General features: G+C 34.4%; 1 protein-coding gene across 1 annotated transcript; it reads right to left on the minus strand.

Annotated features, from left to right (window-relative positions):
• Positions 1–13,119: 13,119 nt before the first annotated feature.
• LOC122055138 (zinc finger BED domain-containing protein DAYSLEEPER-like) lies at positions 13,120–15,483 on the minus strand. The gene is made up of 6 exons (XM_042616520.1): positions 15,355–15,483; positions 14,978–15,114; positions 14,567–14,649; positions 13,386–14,351; positions 13,252–13,301; positions 13,120–13,173 (listed from the first exon to the last, which is right to left on the minus strand). Exons 1-6 carry the CDS (start codon positions 15,481–15,483, stop codon positions 13,120–13,122), a joined length of 1,419 nt encoding a protein of 472 aa, XP_042472454.1.
• Between the last annotated feature and the right edge of the window lie 3,705 nt (positions 15,484–19,188).

The following is a 19,188-nucleotide window of genomic DNA, read 5'->3' on the forward strand; positions in this document are numbered from 1 at the left end:
TGATTCATCGAACTAAATCTCACCCATTGATAAATTAAAGAAATAAATATCAAATATATGTGCTTGTTATTATATTAGGATTAAGAGCACACACTTCCATAATAACTGAGGTCTTTGTTCCTTCATAAAGTCAGTATAAAAGAAACGACCTCAAATGGTCCTACTCAATACACTCTAAGTGTACTAGTGTAATTATATAGTTAAGATAAACTAATACCCAATTACACTACGACCTTCCAATGGTTTGTTCCTTTCCATTATGGTCGTGAGTTACTGTTTATAATTTATAAGGTACTGATAACATGATCCTCTGTGTGTGACACCACACACCATGTTATCTACAATATAAATTAATTGAACAACTACATTTATCATAAATGTAGACATTTGACCAATGTGATTCTTATTTCTAGATAAATGTTTATACCAAAAGCTAGGCTTTTAGTATACACTCTAACAAGACATTCCTTTGCCAACATGAGGTCCTCCTTGACTAGGGATGGCAACGAGTCAGGTTTAAACCCGGCCCCGTATTATATATATATATATATATATATATATATATATAAGCTTCCAACCCGCCTCGAACTCGTCAGATTTTAAGTGGGGTCGGGGCAAGGCGGGTCCGGGTCTGAGTTTATTTTTTTCTAGCTGAGCGAGTACTGGGATTGGCTAAACTCGACCCGAACCCCCCCCCCCCCTCCCCCCATGTTGACATCCCTATCCTTAACCCACTTGGACTTTCTTTTACCCAACCGCAATTAGGACTTTCCTTTGCCAACGTATCATCCTCCCCGACCACTTGGACTTTCCTTTGCCTAACCATATTAGGTCTTTCCTTTGCCAATGTGTGATTCTCCTTGATCCACTTAAACTTTTCTTTACCTATATTGTCAAGTATCCGGTTAACGTTGACCTACTTGACCTCTTCTTCACATATTGTCTAAATATCAAAACTCAAGCTCGAACCCACTCGAGCTTAGTCAAACTACTCAGCCTTGATCTAAAGACGATTGCACCAATAACCTCCCAACAATCTCCCCATTTTTAATGTTTGACAATATGTTTAAGTTAGGCTAACACATATTAAGCCAACTTTATTCTTCATCTCATGTCAAAGCATGAATTTGAATTTCTAACTTAAACCCCACATTTTCTCTCCCTTTAACATACATTAAAAACTGTTCATCCTAAGATTCAATTTTGTAAAAGGAATTCAATGAAAATCTTATACCTTTCATTGTAACCTATGCTCAATCTTAAGCATATCTATCACAATGAAGATTTCTATTCTTCCGTTGTCTTCAATCCTTAAAAGTAAAATCATGCTTTTAAGGAGAATTTTCTCCTCAAAATATACTTTAAATTTCTATCATTGTAGCAACAATAATTTGGAGTTCCTAAACCTTTAGGAAACTTAAAATTAAAATTATGAGGTTAAAAATTCAACGTTGAATATATACCTCCTCCTAAACTCCAAATTAGTCTCTTTTAACCATTCCTTTCTTATTTTCATTGAGAAAATTACCCTTAAATACTTATCAAGACATTTATTTGGATTAAGGATGGTTAACTCGACTGACGTGGCTTAATATACTGAAATCAAACCATTTTAACTCAAACCAGGCATGCTAATTGATTGGTTTCAGTTACCAATCGATTCTGACTTATCTTAATCGATTGAAGTTGAGTTTCAATCGATTACCACCACTTAATCGATCACTTGATCGATTCCACGAGCCTCTATGCTGGCAGAAATTCACTTCAATTGATCACCCAATTGATTGAACATGTGCTAATCGATCACCTGATAGATTAGAGTTTTTGATTTTCTGAATTCAATTTTAGATCCAATTTCAAAAACTCATTAATAATTCTACGATTATCAAAAATCATGAGATTTTATGTAAACATTATTTATATCATATACTATCAGAAAAAATAATTTTCTATGAAAATAAGCCTCATTTTTAAAGATTGACACAAAATTAGAAATCATTGTAAACTTCAATATTTCACTCTACTTTGTGTCCAACTAATCAATGATGATTCCTATCAAAAGATAGACTTTGATTTTACAAAAATAATTTTGAAATGGTTTTCAAAACTAAATTTTTAATCACAATCTTTGGGCTAAATGTACATGACTTATACATTTGTTTTCCCCATGATTGGATTTCACATAATTATTTGTTTTGATGATACTAAAACTCAATAAGATGCACTAAATCAATATCTTGAGTTTTGTTCATCTTCCTAACATCTCACTTGTATCTAATGTGTCTCAATAACACATACAAGTTAAACTTATGGTCTTATGAGATGTAAAATGAGTCTTCCCTAAAACTAAGGGATCATGCATATCTAACTAGGCATTTAAACTTTGATCATCCAACCTAGGATATCAATTGATGGCATTGTCCTTAATTACAAGAATTTAAAAACAATACATGATAATGATTATGGCATACATGAAATGCATATTTCCAAAAGGAAATCGATCATATCTAAATTATGCATATATGATATGACATATGATATTTTTCATAACAAATATGAATGCAAAAATAATGATGTCATGGCATATGATAGGCACACAATCATGACAATTTTAGCATAAAGAAAATGCCTAGATTCTCTATCTAAGGATCACTAACTAATCGCTAAAATTTAAAATTAAACCTAAGTTGCCCTTATCTCCCTAAAAAAATGTCAAAATTTCAACTTAGTATTTCTTTGACCTCTAACCTAATTGTGTCAATTTAATCATCAATTTCTCAAATTTGTTGGCACATTATTACTCTTTCAAAAGTTAAAAAAGAAACATCTCTTCATTTTCAAGGTGTCACAATATCTTGAAAATGTCCCAAAGTACCAACTTCGTCACTATTGGGTTAACCACCCTTCCAATTAGAGTTGACACTCTCTAAATCCATCTAGGGTATAGAGAACACATTCTTAGGAATCCAAAATCTATTGGTGCTCCTTGGATATTCTAGGTACTTATTGGGGATTATTTTTTTTTTGATACCTTCTTAATGGTCTTCCTAAGCTTCTTAGAAGTCTTAGTCACACTAGTCTCCTTAAGGTCAACTCTAGAGATAGTTTTCCTTATAATCTTGGCTTAACTCCTAGATCTAGGATTAGTTCCATAACCATATAAAACTCTATGGTATGAGGGCACATTCTTCTTGGCTTTTGATTTGTATCTCAAACTTCTCTTGCCATTGAACGCCTCCTGTCTCCCTAAACCTAGATTTTGCTTTTTAGACCCTTGGACACTATTTATCATTTTCTTAAGGGTATTTTCTAATTTATCAAGTCTTGACCTCAAAACTTGATTTTCTATCTTTAAATCCTCAAATTTAGATTTTCTATTATTTCCTTGGATATTTTTCTTTTTAGGCATATATTTAAATTGTTTTGGGTTTCTTGCATAAACCATTTTCTGCCTTCCTATCTTTAGGTATGGTAGTCCTAGCATGAAAAGATTTATAATTTTCCTTAGGAGTTTCATGCTTTCTATTTTCATAAACAGCATTAAAATAATAGAAATTGCTTTTAGAATACTTTTTATCATTATGTAAATAAGTATCATTAACTAATGATACCATAGTTTTTCCCTTGGAAGCTCCCCATTGACTTGAGCTTTCTCTCTTGTTAAGTCTTCCCTTTAGACATTGATTCTGATAATGCCTCTTTTTATTGCACTTGAAGGACACAATGTGCTCCTTGCCTTTGCGTATCACGGGTAAGGCCTCCGTTGGGTTCTCTTTACCCTTGGGTGTCACTTGACACTTCTTCTTAATCAATTTTGGACACTTACTCTTGTATTGTCCATTCTCCTTACACTCAAAGCATATGATATGATTTTTATTTTTACAAATTGAAATAGTAATGTCTTTGCTTGTAGGGGTGACACATGATCCTTCTTCATTTGACCGAAAGTAGAGGATTCTTCTTCTCCGGTGTTAATGAATTTTGCTCCCCCTCAATCCTTGAGGTGGATACTTCTTCAATTTCATCTTCAGATGTTGAATATTTTTCAACTTTCGATTCCTCTTCTTTATGATCCAATGAGTCTCCCTCTTTGGATTTGTCTTGATTTGGCAAAGTGGAGGGATCTTTATGAAGCTTGGTCAATTTTCTCCATAACTCATTTGCATCCTTGTATTCTCCAATTTTGCACAAAATAATGCTTGGTAATAGATTAATAAAATTTTGATTACCTTATCATTTCCTTCGCACCTCTTAACTTGTTCCTCAGTCCATTTCTTCTTTGAACCTCTAGGATCTTCAAAGCCCTTCATTAGAGCAAACCTTTGCTTTATCTCCATCATGAAAAAAATTTCGACCTTTGATTTCCAAAAATCGAAGCTTCCAATTCCGAATGGTGGAGGTGCTTGGATATCATATCCGAATTTATCTTGACACTTCATTTTTGAACTTGAGCTCCTTTGAAAATAAGTCTTTGACTTGTTGAACATAGGGCTTCAACCTTCAATTTTTTCTTCATCCTCTAGCTCGTTGCTCTCTTGGTGATTAATCTAATGAAAAGTTACATCGCTTTGATATGACTTGTTAGAACACTTTGAGAGCTAGAGGGGGTGATTAACTCCAATCGCTACGTTGATAATGATTTACAGCGGAAAACTTGAAGCAATGCTAACACCCTTAATTTTACTTGATATCCACCTCTTTGAGGTGACTAATCCAAGGATCCACTCTCCTCACTCATAGTACACTATGAAAATCTTCTTCTAAGAGGTGGAGAAGTCTCATACAAGCAAATACGAGAAATATAACTAGAAATGCAACAAGAACAAGGAAATAAATACAATAATGACGGATCTTTGCTCTTGATCTCTTGTTGTTTTGGATTGACTTTTGATGTTTGGAAAGTACAACAACATTTGTCTCTAAAACACTTCAAGAACTGGTGGAGGGGTAGCAGAGAAGAAGACCCTTTTTTATCTGAATCCTTCAAACGCTTTATATCTCACGGATTAGGGTGCCCAATCAATTTCCCTTACCCTCAATCGATTACCACATCAAATCCAATCAAATCCAACCATCCAAACCTCGTAATGGCTCTTTTCTACTTTTCCCAAACGATTATGCGAGTTCAATCGATCACTTGATCGATTTAGAAGCTCACTATTTGTCGCAAACTTCTTCTCTCAATCAATTATGCGACTTCAATCAATCACCCAATCGATTACGTAACATCAATCAATCACCCGATCGATTCAGAAGTGTTAGAATTTGAGGGATGTCCTAAGGCAATCGCCTTACATTTTTTTTCTATTTATTTGATAAGTATAGATTCACTATTTGAGTGCATATTATACGTTTGATTGTCTTAAACTCATTTACTGAATGTCTATAATATAATTCATAGCATGAGAGAATTTATGATTGGATCGCAACTAGTGATTATCTCTACATGTGCAATTATGAATATATTGAAATCTCCCTAGTCGTCGAATTGGTGTATTCAGACACTATTAATTCTGTAAGACTACCTTGGGTTATACTCCTTGGTTTGGTCAAGCAGCTATTTTCTCACTGGCTGAAGATACTGGGATGTCGAGAGTTAAACGTGGATGATGATTATGGTAACTAATTCATTGGAGTGACTCGCTGTAAGACTTCATATAGTTTTCTATATATATATATATATATATATATATATATATATATATATATATATATATATATATATATATAAAGTTCTTACTGCAGCACAAGTGCAAGTTTCCTTCGACTTGAGGTATACAAGTCATCTTAGTCATGGAGACTTATACTTTGACATCTTAAGCAAGCATCTCATTGAGGTGTGGACCCGGGATGATTGGGTATAAGTTGAAGTGTCCGAAGGTGTTTGGATAGCCCACAGAAGATTTACTGCTCCTTGTGAGGAGACGTATATCCTATAGTCATCGTTAGGATTATTACTCAAAGTCTTTGGTCAAAGCATCACATGTTAAGAGTGTGAGACTCTTGTACACATGTACGAGTAATTTGAATCCGTAAAATGAGGAAGTATTACTTGGGCTAGATGTAACGTAGTCAGCCTAGTGGGGACAAGACACATAGACCATGTCCTAAACCAAGTGGATATAAGATGAGTGAAAGGAACGAGGCACGACTCACTGCAGCTGCTAAAGGGTTTAGAATTAATTATAAGATCAACTATGATTTTTTGGCTAATTGGGGATCATGATGTACTACTAGGTACCACTCATGATCGTTCTATAATTAAGTAGTTAATTATGGATGTCCAAGATAAACTAGGAATCTATTGAGTTACACGTACTAACGAGTCTCTAAAAAGACGTAAAATAAGTTAAAGAATAGGATTCTTAGATCAAGAGATAAATGTTTAGTTGGACCATACATAAGATAAATATGAAAATATTTGTCGCAATGGAAGCACGGATGAGCCACATCTCTTATGGAAGAGTTGGGTCATATTTGGTTTAATCATAAATTAGTCATGAACCAACTTGATTTAGTTTTGAACCAAACCAAGGGGTTAATGGGTTAATTTTTGGTTAAGGGATAATGGGTTGGATTTGGAATTTCTAATCTAACTCATTAATGAGGGCTATATATTGATATGGTTGAGAGAAAATTATACACATGAGATCATTAATTGGCTTGTAAGGTTTTTAGAAAACTTTAACCCAATTTCTCTTCTCCTCTCCCTCTCCCCTCTCTCTTTGTTGCCACTAACAAGGGGAAGCCTTTCGCCTTGTTGTCATGACCACCACAAGGGAGAAAACTCTTCCTTGTGTGCTTCTCTTCCTCTTCCTCTTCCTCTTGATCCCTCTTCTTCGCTCGTGGATAGTAACTTCCGAAGGAGAGACTTGCACTCAAGGAGTTGTCTTGAGGAGCTTAGCGTAGATACGAATAGAGGCGAGGTTCGACAACGTCACTACAGTTGATGTCCTTCTTGTTATAGGTCATCCGTAAGGTGCACCTAGCAAAAATTTACTTTTCATAAATATGTAATTATACGATCATGTTTGGCATATTGTATCTTTGTATGCGTGTGATGCATCTGATGTAATAATTTAGAAATTATTATTGTTTTGTTTTCTGCTCTGCATATTTATAAAACGTGTTTTAGCACACACCGCATCGGACATATCCCAACAAGAAGCCCATTGTTTGTCGCGAACTTCTTCTCTCAATTGATTACCTAATCGATTGGGAAACCTACTATCTGTGGCTAAGAAACGCTCCCAATCAATTACATGACTTCAATCAATCACCTGATCGATTTAGAAGCTCACTGTTTATCGCAAACTTCTTCTCTCAATCAATTACATGACTTCAATCAATCACCTAATCGATCATCCAATCGATTCAGAAGTCCACTGTTTGTCGTGAACTTCTTCTCTCAATTGATTACCTAATTGATCAAGAAACCTACTATTTGTCGCTAAGAAATGCTCCCAATCGATTACCTGATCAATTGGCATGGTCCTTGATCGATTACCCAATCTATCCAAACACCTTCTATTTCATGAAGAGAGGCTCCCAATCGATCACCTAATCGATTGGCTTTGTACCAATCGATTATCTAATTGATTACCCAACCCTAACTTGTTTAATCCAAGTCTAGGGTTTCTTTGCCCAACCTCCGGTCAACAGTGACATGTTGAGACTTCTTCAGCAAGTGTTCGATTAATCTTTTAACCCACTTAGACTTTCTCTTGTGCCAACTTCCCATTGAACTTCCAATCACCAAATGTGATCCTTCTTAATCCACTTGGTTTGTCCTTTTGCCTAACCGTAGTTAGGACTTTCTTTTTGCCAGCGTGCGGTCCTCCTTGATTCACTTGGACTTTCTTTTGCCTAACCTTAGTTAGGTATTTCCTTTGTCAACGTGTGATTCTTCCTGACCCACTTGGACTTTCCTTTGCCTACTGCAGTTAGGATTTTCCTTTGTCAACGTGCAATCCTCTCTGACCCACTTGGACTTTCTTTTATGTAATTGCAGTTAGGTCTTTCCTTTACCAACGTGCGGTCTTCCTTAATCCACTTGGACTTTCTTTTACCTATATCATCAACTATCTGGTCAACCATGACCTACTTGACCTCTTCTTCACATATTGTCCAAATATCGAAACTCAAGCTTGAACCCACTCAAGCTTAATCAATCTTTATCGAGAACGATTATACCAACAACCACCCAACAGTTTCATCTGAAATTAACTAATAGTTCTAGAGAACGTAGAATCATTTCAATCAAAATTAATATTTTCTTGAAAGTATGATATATTCATACCCTAAATGTGATTAGGAATGGCAATGGGGCGGGGCAGGGTGATGCAGGGGCGGGTTTGTCATTCCCATCCCCGCCCCCGAATTTTATCCCCGTCCCCATATCCGATTTTTCCTAATCGGGGAATCCCCGACCCCGCGGGGATTAAATCCCCATCCCCGATTTTAGAAAAAAAAAATTATATATCAACTCATTTTAAATAATATAACAATATAATAGATTCTCAAAACACCGATTACAATAATATAACAATACCATCCTTTTTCATACCAACATGAGTTTAATTATTTAATTTGTCAAATAAAGCTAATGAAATAGTATATTGATGTTTACAAAAAAAGACTAATATTCCAGAATTTAAGAAGCAAAATCCACCATCAATAAACAAACCGATGAAGGTCCAAACAATGCATATACATCAGGTGCAAAATGCATAGCATTGCCAAGCCTCAGGGATCAATACAACAAACCTAGGTGGCAGGTGATTACCATTCAGCTTTCTTAGGTTCCATACGCACTACTTCCATAAAACCAGTAAGTGCTTATTTAGGATCAGTTTCCACTAAACCTGTAAAATAAATGCTACATGTAAAGTCTATTCCAGCAAAGTGCTCATATCAAACACACAAAATTGCAGTGGAATTGTACAAGGAATGCACAGATCATAGTAGATAAAAAAAATAACATGGAGAGACCATAAAAGAAAATAAAAATTACTTCTCAAGTAGTCGACTCCTCGAGTTGAATTTTTGTAAATGATAAGTGGCAAGCTAAGTGAAGCCAAGTAGAATAGTAGACCAAAAGAAAAGGTTGAAGGAGGGGCATATGCCTCAAGCATTTGACTCTAGAATAAAAAACTTGTGAATGTAAAAGGATACTAAACTGTGAATCCCAGAAGCTGTCATTGATGTTAACAAGCCAACCATTCATGAATCCAAACCAAGAAAAGTTTTTCAAACAATAAATGCAGACAACAATTGAATAAAATAGGAACTGATAAAGTGACGCCAACAATATAAATAAAAATAAATCTGTCTAAGTCATGTAAAATTGTTTATCAAACCCACAAGAGAGAATCTATTACTTAAAGTAGCAAGATCTTTTAATTACATAAATAGGTTTAACCAACTCAATCATCCATATGCATTATGCAACACAAAGCCAACATGAATAGCTAGTTAACATCAAATAATACTGAAATTCTCCTTTTATAATAAAAAAAGTCCAATCCACACTCTATTTCATTAGCTTTGGCATGTCACTAATGCATAAATTACAATGATGCAAGTCAATCACATTTTTTATAGATGTAGAATGATAGATGCAGAATCATAGACAATGATGCAAGTCAATCACATTTATACACTGCCCAAATTGAAGAAATTACAAATACATAATGAAAATCAATTCAGGTATCAATAAAAGAGTGACAAGAAGATCACCAATAAAATTCAAGAAAAAAAATGGAAACAGTGGCTCACCCTAGGCGAAGGCAAGCCAGACTGCCAAAACATTTGCACTGCTCTCTCCAACTTATTCCTTGCCTTCTCATTTTCTAAAGGCATGTAAACAATATTGCAAATATTGTGTTAGGATGTATACTAAAAGCCTAGCTTTTGGTATAAACATTTATCTAGAAATAAGAATCACATTGGTCAAAAACCTACATTTATTTGTTAAATGTAATTTGTTCAATTAATTTATATAGTAGACAACATGGTGTGTGGTGTCACACACAGAAGATCATGTTGTCGGTTCTTTATAAATTATAAACAGTTGCTCGCGACTAAAATGGAAAGGAACAAACCGTTGAAGTAGTCGTAGTGTAATTAAGTATTAGTTTATCTTAACTAATAAATTACACTGATACACTCCAAGTGTATTGAGTAGGACCATTTTAGGTAAGTTCTTTTTGTACTGACTTTATAAAAGAACTAGACCTTAGTTATTATGGAAGTGTGTGCTCTTAATCCTAATATAATAACAAGCACATATATTTGATATTTATTTCTTTAATTTATCAATGGGTGAGATTTAGTTCGATAAATCAATAAGCCCGATAAGTTGGGAAATGATATCACTTATAGTGTGTGTTGTTGATTATAGAAGGAAGCTGTGTCCTAGTGATCTAGGTTGAGAATGACCCCAAGAGGAGCTCATAAGGATTGTCATGTTAAACCCTGCAGGTGGACTTAGTCCGACATGACGATAAGGTTGAGTGGTACTACTCTTAGACTAAGATATTAATTAAGTGAATTGTCAGTAACTCATTTAATTAGTGGACATTCATTATCTTAAACACAGGGAGACTAACACACTCATAATAAGAAGGAGCCCAAAATGTAATTTGGGATTGGTGCGGTAGTTCAATAATAATTCTTTAGTGGTATGAATTATTATTGATGAAGTTAAGTTGTGTGTTCGGGGCGAACATGGGAAGCTTAATTTCATCGGGAGACCAAAACCAATTCCTCCTCTCGGTGCCTATCGTTGCCTCTTGTATATAGAGATTTATACCCACCACATACCCACCTTCTTACCCATCCTAATGGGGCCGGCCAAGCTAGCTTGGAACCCAAGCTAGGGCCGGCCAAGACCAAGTGGATGAGCCAAGTTGGTGGTCGGCCAAAGCTTGGGTCCCAAGCTTAGGTGGCCGGCCACTAGAAAATTAAAAGGAATTTTTATTAAAATTATTTCTTATGTGGATATCATGGTTTTAAAAGAGAGTTTAAAATTTAAATCTTTCCTTTTATAGCTTTCTACAAAAGATTAAGAAAAGATTTGAAATCTTTCCTTATTTGTAGATTGAAAGGAGATTTTAATTTTGAGAAAACTTTCCTTTTTAACCATGTTCATGATTTAAAAGAAAGTTTAAAAATTAAATATTCTTTTTTAGTAGTTTCTACAAAAGATTAAGAAAAGATTTGATATATTTCCTTATTTGTAGATTGAAAAGAGATTTTAATATTTAGAGATAACTTTCCTTTTTGGAAATTATCCACATGTTTAAAAGAAAGATTTTAATTGATAAAATTTCCTTTTTACTAACCAATCATGAAGGGATTAAAATTATTGAAATTTTTTTATAAATTTCTGGAAACAAATTAGGGAGTTTTTATTCTTGTGAATAAAAAAAAACTTTCCTTGCTTTAGGGAGAAAGTGGTCGGCCATTGAAATTGAGAAAAGAAATTTGATTTTAATTAATTAAAATTTTCCTCTTCATGGAAAAAGAATTAAGGAAGCTATTATTTAAATTTCCTTATTTGCCAAGACCAAGGATTATAAAAGAGGGGGTAGAGGTGCCTTCATGGCTAATGACTCTATTCTTTTCTTCCTTGGTGTGGTCGGCCCTAGGGTCTCCTCTTCTCCTTCTTTTCTCTTCCTCCTTTGTGGCCGGCGGCATCAACTTAAGGGAAGTCCATGGTGGCCGGTTCTAGCTAGGAGAAGAAGGAGAGAAAGAAGGCTTCGTTTCTAGCATCCCTTGGAGCTTGGTGGTGGTGGCCGGACCTTTACTTCTCATGGAGAATTAATGGTGGCCGAATCTAGCTTGGAGAAGAAGGAGCTTGGTGGTTCTCGTCTCGGAAGATCGTTGCTCACACAACGCCCGAGATAAGAAGAGGAATACGGTAGAAGATCAAGAGGTCATTAAAGTTTACAAAGGAAGGTATAATTAGTAATTAATTTCCGCATCATACTAGTTGTATTTCTTTGTATGAATTCCAAACACAAGAGGCATTAGATCTAGTTTTTTGAATTAGTTTTTCGAGTTTGTGTTTTCTTCTTTTTCGAATTTGTGATTCGATTGTTCTTTTTGGTTAACCTAGAGTTATTTAAGGAAATTAAATATTAGCTTTCCTTAAAAGGCTTTGTCTAGGCGGTGGTGGTTGCTCCCATATCCAAGAAGGCCATGTGCCTCGCCATGCAATCCTGGAAGCTAATTTTGGAAATTAATATTTAATGAAATTAATAACATAGGTGGATTTGAATCAATAGTGTTAAGTTCCACTTGTGATTCAAATCTAAACCACTAAGAACAGATAAGTTAAATTTGGAATCAATGATGTTAAGTTCCGTCTGCGATTCCTAATTTAACTTCTAAAGAACACAATAGGTTATTTAAGGAAAGGTTCGACACTTGTACAAAAAAAATTTTGTATAGTGGAACCGGTATGTTTTCCTAGGACTAACCAACATATTGATCACTCAAAATTGTGACCATGATAGAGCAGCCATGGAGCTAAAACTAATAGCAGATTTGATAAAGAATAGAACAACTAATCAGTATTAGAGAATTAAAGATAGTAGAAATAAGAAATTTGTATTTGTTAGTTAGATCCATTAATACTAGGCAATAATCTCAAAAACAATTAGAAAGCAATTCTAAGTTCTAACATATTAGAATTATTTCCTGAATGAAGCCGATAGAATGAAACTCCAAGTGTCTTATATAACCAAACATGAGATATCTATTTCTTCAATGATCAGATATGCTTGGTTTGCAAGAATTATATAAGTAATAGGGAACAATATCTAAGAGATTAAGTTGTTATCATAATATAATCCTGAAATTGATAAAAAGGGGAGCAATTCCACATATCAGATATCTGTTATGTAAAAGATCAAATATGGAACAGTTACTATACGAATCAATGAGAAAATTAACAACCTTTTGTATTTGTTATGGACAAGTATAATCAGAGGATTAAATTTATCACATTGTCCAACAGAAGCAAATAACAAAAACTATAATTGCAGTCATACAAAATTATCACATAAGCAAATAGATAAAAAGACATATAGAGTGTGACCATCACATTAAATTCTAACATTCTATGGAGTTGCTGTCTGTGACTGTGCGTGAGCATGACTCCGGCTCCTACAAAATAATAAAACATATAGAAAAAAATATTAATTAAATTTAAAACACTTTAATACAATAATAAAAATAACTTACCTCAATATCAGCATCATTGTCAAACTTTTGATCATTTGAAATTAAAGAATCTAATAAGAAAAAATAAATAACAAATATTTTAATGAAAAACAATAAAGAAATAGAAACAATTTCATTTGAAAACTATTTAATACCTTGAATTTTACTCCATAACCAATCTCGAGCACACATCAAAGTCTCAACAGTTTTAGAATGAAGTTTACTATGGTGAGCATTTAAAACTCTCCCACTAGTACTAAATGTTGATTCAAAAGCAACAGTCATCACGGGAATGGCAAACACATCCTTAGCAATATCATGCAAAATGGGATATTTGATCTCATTTGTCTTCCACCAACATAAGATATCAAACTCACTTGTTCTTGGCAACAGAGACTCTTCTAAATAATAATCCAAATCTGACTTATGTTCAGTACTAGTATTAGAATCCATGAACAGCTCAAATTTATCAGCATAACTACCACGCTTAGGAAGTGGAGGCCTTAAAGTAGAAGATTGTGAATTTTTCACTTTCTGCGATTGTTTGGATTTCTTCTCATACTCTTCAACTACGTCACACAACTTTTTCTTTAGTTTTTCAATCTCATAGGGAGACATATCACCATAAACAAGAGGATAATATAATTGAATTGTCTTCATCTTGTACCTCGGATCTAAAATACTCCCAATTTCCAATAAACAATTCATTACGTCCCAATACTTTTCAAATTTTACTTTCATATTTGTTGCCATTGTTTTCACCAAATTATCAGCCAAGAGAAGCCAATCACCAATTGCCAACTTAATATCGCAAATAGTTGAGAAGAAAAGATTTATAGTGGGATACCTGGTCCCCGAAAATAACTCTGTGGCATCAAAAAATATCTCCAATTTAGAATAAATACCTCTCACTTTTGACCAATCTTGTTGTGTAGGAACTCTTTTATATAAAGTCTCACGTTGTTTCAAACGAGCAAGCATAGCTTCATATTCCAATGCAGTGTTAAGCATTAAATATGTAGAGTTCCATCGTGTTTTGCAATCAAGTTCTAGTTTCTTTGTGATTGGAACCTTCAATTGTCGAGTTGTTTCAATAAATTTTTCATCTATTTTTGGTGTTACTGTCCAAAATGCGACACTATAATGAATTGTTTCAATGATATCACTGATTAATTCTAGTACATCCCTCACAACCAAATTCAAAATATAGGCACAACACCGCATGTGAAATAATTTTCTTCTAAGATAAGTGAACTCGGAGGAAGCATGTCCAGAATAAGCTCAATCATAGCATCATTAGTTGTGCAATTATCAACGATTAAAGTAGATAACTTACGATCCAAGTTCCAATCCAAGAGGCAATCAACAAGTGCATTTGCGAGGACCTCAGCAGTATGTGGACACAGCACATATATAAACCTAGTAAAAAAATATATAATATATTGTAATGATAATAGTAATAGTATTAATGGTAAACGCAAGTATAAAGTTTAAAGAGAAAAAAATTTACCTGATAAGCCGACTTTGTAATTTCCATGAAGCATCGATGAAGTGTGAAGTGATGGACATGAACCCTCTTTTTTTATTACTTGTCATCCACATATCATTTGTCAACACAATCCGACTAGCATTTGAGTCTAATAATTTCATTGTTTTATTTCTTTTATACTCAAATATCTTCATGATGTCAGTCTTGATTGTGTTCCGAGAAACAACTTTAAATATTGGTTGCAATGCATGAGAGTACCTTCTAAAGCCAACATGATCAACCATAGATAACGGGTACTCATGCAATATAATTATATTTGCAAGCTCTGTCTTTGCTTGATCTTGGTTGACAAGGTATGCCCTAAGCTGCGTTGTCCCATCATTGGATTTTGTTGGCTGCAATAGAGATTGTTGTATGGTCTTCTATTTTTTGTGCAAACATGTTTTCATGTGGTCAAGTAAATACTTGGTACCATTCTTAGTATCACCACCTAAGGTCTTCTTACAATCATTGCAGACCGCTTTCCATTTTCCTTCAATTAATTTTTTCTCGAAATGATCCCATGCAATAGATCTAAATTTTCTTTTATTTTCACCATTTGTACCCGAAATTTCAACATCTAAAGTGTTATTTACAGTTGCTTCATTTGCCTCGATTGGAACACTATCATTTTGCAAATGTGATTCAGTCGCTACATGAACTTCACTTCCCATAGTTGGAGTAGTTTGCATAGCACCCTCAACCTCGTTATCATTATTTTCCATCTGAAAGGATATATCATAATATCAAAAATCATATTCTACTCATCCACATAATCCCTACATTAACAAAACAAGGTAATGTTATAGATGAGTTTTTTTTAGGAACATACTTTTAAAGAAAAGTCTTCGTAATTGATTAATATCCTTAATCATTATAAAAGCAGCACAATCTTAATCTATCAGAGAGTATATATCCTTAATTAATTGTCTTCTTTTATCAAACAAGTAAAAGAGAAAAAAAGACATCACTATCTCTGCCAGGCTTGTTTGCGTTCCTAGCTGTGAAAGTGGTTGAGCTACTAAAATTTGAATAAATAAAGTTTAGCATAACCATCAATATCATGTTTTTATGCCAAAGCAACATGGATTGATGATTTGATTTGTTAGGATGTATGCTAAAAGCCTAGCTTTTAGTATAAACATTTATCTAGAAATAAGAATCACATTGGTCAAATGTCTACGTTTATGATAAATGTAGTTGTTCAATTAATTTATATTGTAGATAACATGGTGTGTGGTGTCACACACAGAGGATCATGTTATCAGTACCTTATAAATTATAAACAGTAGCTCATGATCAAAATGGAAAGGAACAAACCATTGGAAGGTCGTAGTGAAATTAAGTATTAGTTTATCTTAACTATATAATTACACTAGTACACTTAGAGTGTAATGAGTAGGATCATTAGAGGTCATTTCTTTTATACTGACTTTATAAAGGAACAAAGATCTCAGTTATTATGGAAGTGTGTGCTCTTAATCCTAATATAATAACAAGCACATATATTTGATATTTATTTCTTTAATTTATCAATGGGTGAGATTTAGTTCGATAAATCAATAAGCCCGATAAGTTGGGAAATGATATCACTTATAGTGTGTGTTGTTGATTATAGAAGGAAACTGTGTCCTAGTAATCTAGGTTGAGAATGTCCCCAAGAGGAGCTCATAAGGATTGTCATGTTAAACCCTGCAGGTGGACTTAGTCCAGCATGACGATAAGGTTGAGTGGTACTACTCTTGGACTAAGATATTAATTAAATGAGTTGTCAGTAACTCACTTAATTAGTGGGTATTCGACATCTTAAACACAGGGAGACTAACACACTCATAATAAGGAGCCCAAAAATATAATTTGGGATTGGTGCGGTAGTTCAATAATAGTTCTCTAGTGGAATGAATTATTATTGATAAAATTAAGTTGTGTGTTCGGGGCGAACACGGGATGCTTAATTTTATCGGGAGACCAAAACCAATTCCTCCTCTCTGTCCTTATCGTAGCCTCTTGTATATAGAGATTTATACCCACCACATACCCACCTTCTTACCCATCCAATGGGGCCGGCCAAGATAGCTTGGAACCCAAGCTAGGGCCGGCCAAGACCAAGTGGATGAGCCAAGTTGGTGGCCGGCCAAAGCTTGGGTCCCAAGCTTAGGTGGCCGGCCACTAGAATATTAAAAAGGATTTTTATTAAAATTATTTCTTATGTGGATATCATGGTTTTAAAAGAGACTTTAAAAATTAAAAATTTCCTTTTATAGCTTTCTACAAAAGATTAAGAGAAGAGATTAATCTCTTTCTTTATTTGTAGATTAAAAGGATGGTTTTAATTTTTTGGTAAAAACTTTCCTTATTTGTAAATCATCTACATCTTTAAAAGAGAGTTTAAAATTTGAAATCTTTCCTTATTTGTTGATTAAAAGGTGGATTTTAAATTTTAAGAAAACTTTCCTTTTTAACCATGTTCATGATTTAAAAGAAAGTTTAAAAATTAAATATTCTCTTTTATAAGCTTCTACAAAAGATTAAGAAAAGATTTGATATCTTTCCTTATTTGTAGATTAAAAGAGATTTTAATTTTTTAGAGATAACTTTCTTTTTATCCACATGTTTAAAAGAAAGATTTTAATTTATTAAATTTCTTTTTTATAAACCAATCATGAAGGGATAAAATTATTGGAGAAATTTTTTTATAAATTTCCGGAAGCAAATAAGGAAGTTTTAATTTGTGTTTAAAATTTTATTTGCTAGTGGCCGGCCATTGTAAATTGAATAGAGAAAATTGTTTTAATTAAATAAATTTTCCTTTTCAATGGCAAAAGAATTAAGGAAGTTTTTATTAAATTTTCCTTATTTGCCAAGACCAAGGATTATAAAAGAGGGGGTAGAGGAGGCTTCAAGTGAACATCTCTATTCTATTTTTCCTCTCTTTTCTCCTTGGGTGTGGCCGGCCCCTTCTTTCCTCTCCTCTCCTTTGTGTGGCCGAAACCTTCTCATGGTGGAGATAGCTTTGGTGGTCGGATCTAAGAAGGAGAGAAAAAAAGCCTCTTTTCTAATATCCCTTGGAGCATTGGTGGTGGTTGAATCTCTTCATCCTTGGAGGTGCTCTTGTTGTGGCCGAACCTTGCAAGGAGGAGAAGAAGGTGCTTTGGTGGTTTCTCATCTCGGAAGATCGTTGCCCACACAACGTTCGAGGTTAGAAGAGGAATACGGTAGAAGACCTAGAGGTTTTTGCTTGCAAAAGAAAAGGTATACTAGTATTTAATTTCCGCATCATACTAGTTTTATTTCTTTGTAAAAATACCAAATACAAGAGGCATGCGATTCTAGTATTTCGAATTTGTTTTCGATGTTGTGTTCTTTTGTTTTTCTTTTCCTTGTGATTTGATTGTACTTTTCGGTTGACCTAGAGTTATTTAAGGAAATTAAATATTATCTTTCCTTAAAAGGCTTTGTCTAGTCGGTGGTGGTTGTTCCCATATCCAAGAAGGGCATGTGCTTCGCCACGTCAGTACTGGAAGTCAATTTTGGAAATAGATATTTAATTGTCTTTGTAACCTAGGTGATTTGGATCAAACGTGTTAAGTTCCGCAGGAGATCCAAGTCTAAACCTAAAAGAACAAATAAGTTAAACTTAGGATCAAACGTGTAAAGTTCCGCAGGCGATCCAAGTTTAATTTAAAAGAACACATGGTAGCTAGGAAAAGGTTCAGACCTTTGTACAAAATTTTTGTACAGTGGAACCGTTAGGCTTTCCGAGAAGCAACCAACATGATTAGCAATAGTGATTCCTCTAATAGAGCAAAGTCATTAACTGCTTAATTTGTTGAAACATTTAGCAATGAGGCCTGGTTTCACCCTTGATCAAGTTGGAAAGAAGGAAAATCTTGCTAGATTCTCCTTTCCATTTGAAAGTGCATGTGCATCGAGGTGAGAACAATGATTCTAACGACTTTGGCTATCAAGTGTTGATGAAAAAAATGTGAAATATGGCTCACCTCACTGATGACAAGAGCAAGTGTTGATGACATACGAGAATCAGAGGATGTATAGGCGGACGGCGTCGACGAGAGACTAGAGCAAAGATCAAACTTGGACGGGAGGTAGGGAGCGATCAACGATGACGGGAGACTAGAGAGGCCGGAGGCGTTGCCAAGTCGAAGGGAGCGACGTCGGCGGAGATCGACACGATGAAGGGAGCGGTGTCGGCGGAGATTGACGTGACGAAGGGGCGGTGTCGAATGGGCGAATGGCGTAGGGTTTAGGAATTAGGGATTTCATTTTTATCTCACTTATATTATTATTATTATTATTATTATTATTATTATTATTATTATTATTATTAAAACCGAGACGGGGATGGGGATAGCATACCATACCCGTCCCGATTTAATTTCGGAGATTTTAAAAATCCCCAAATGTAAACT

Source organism: Zingiber officinale, chromosome 3B (genome assembly GCF_018446385.1).
Source record: "Zingiber officinale cultivar Zhangliang chromosome 3B, Zo_v1.1, whole genome shotgun sequence".
Classification (NCBI taxonomy): domain Eukaryota; kingdom Viridiplantae; phylum Streptophyta; class Magnoliopsida; order Zingiberales; family Zingiberaceae; genus Zingiber; species Zingiber officinale.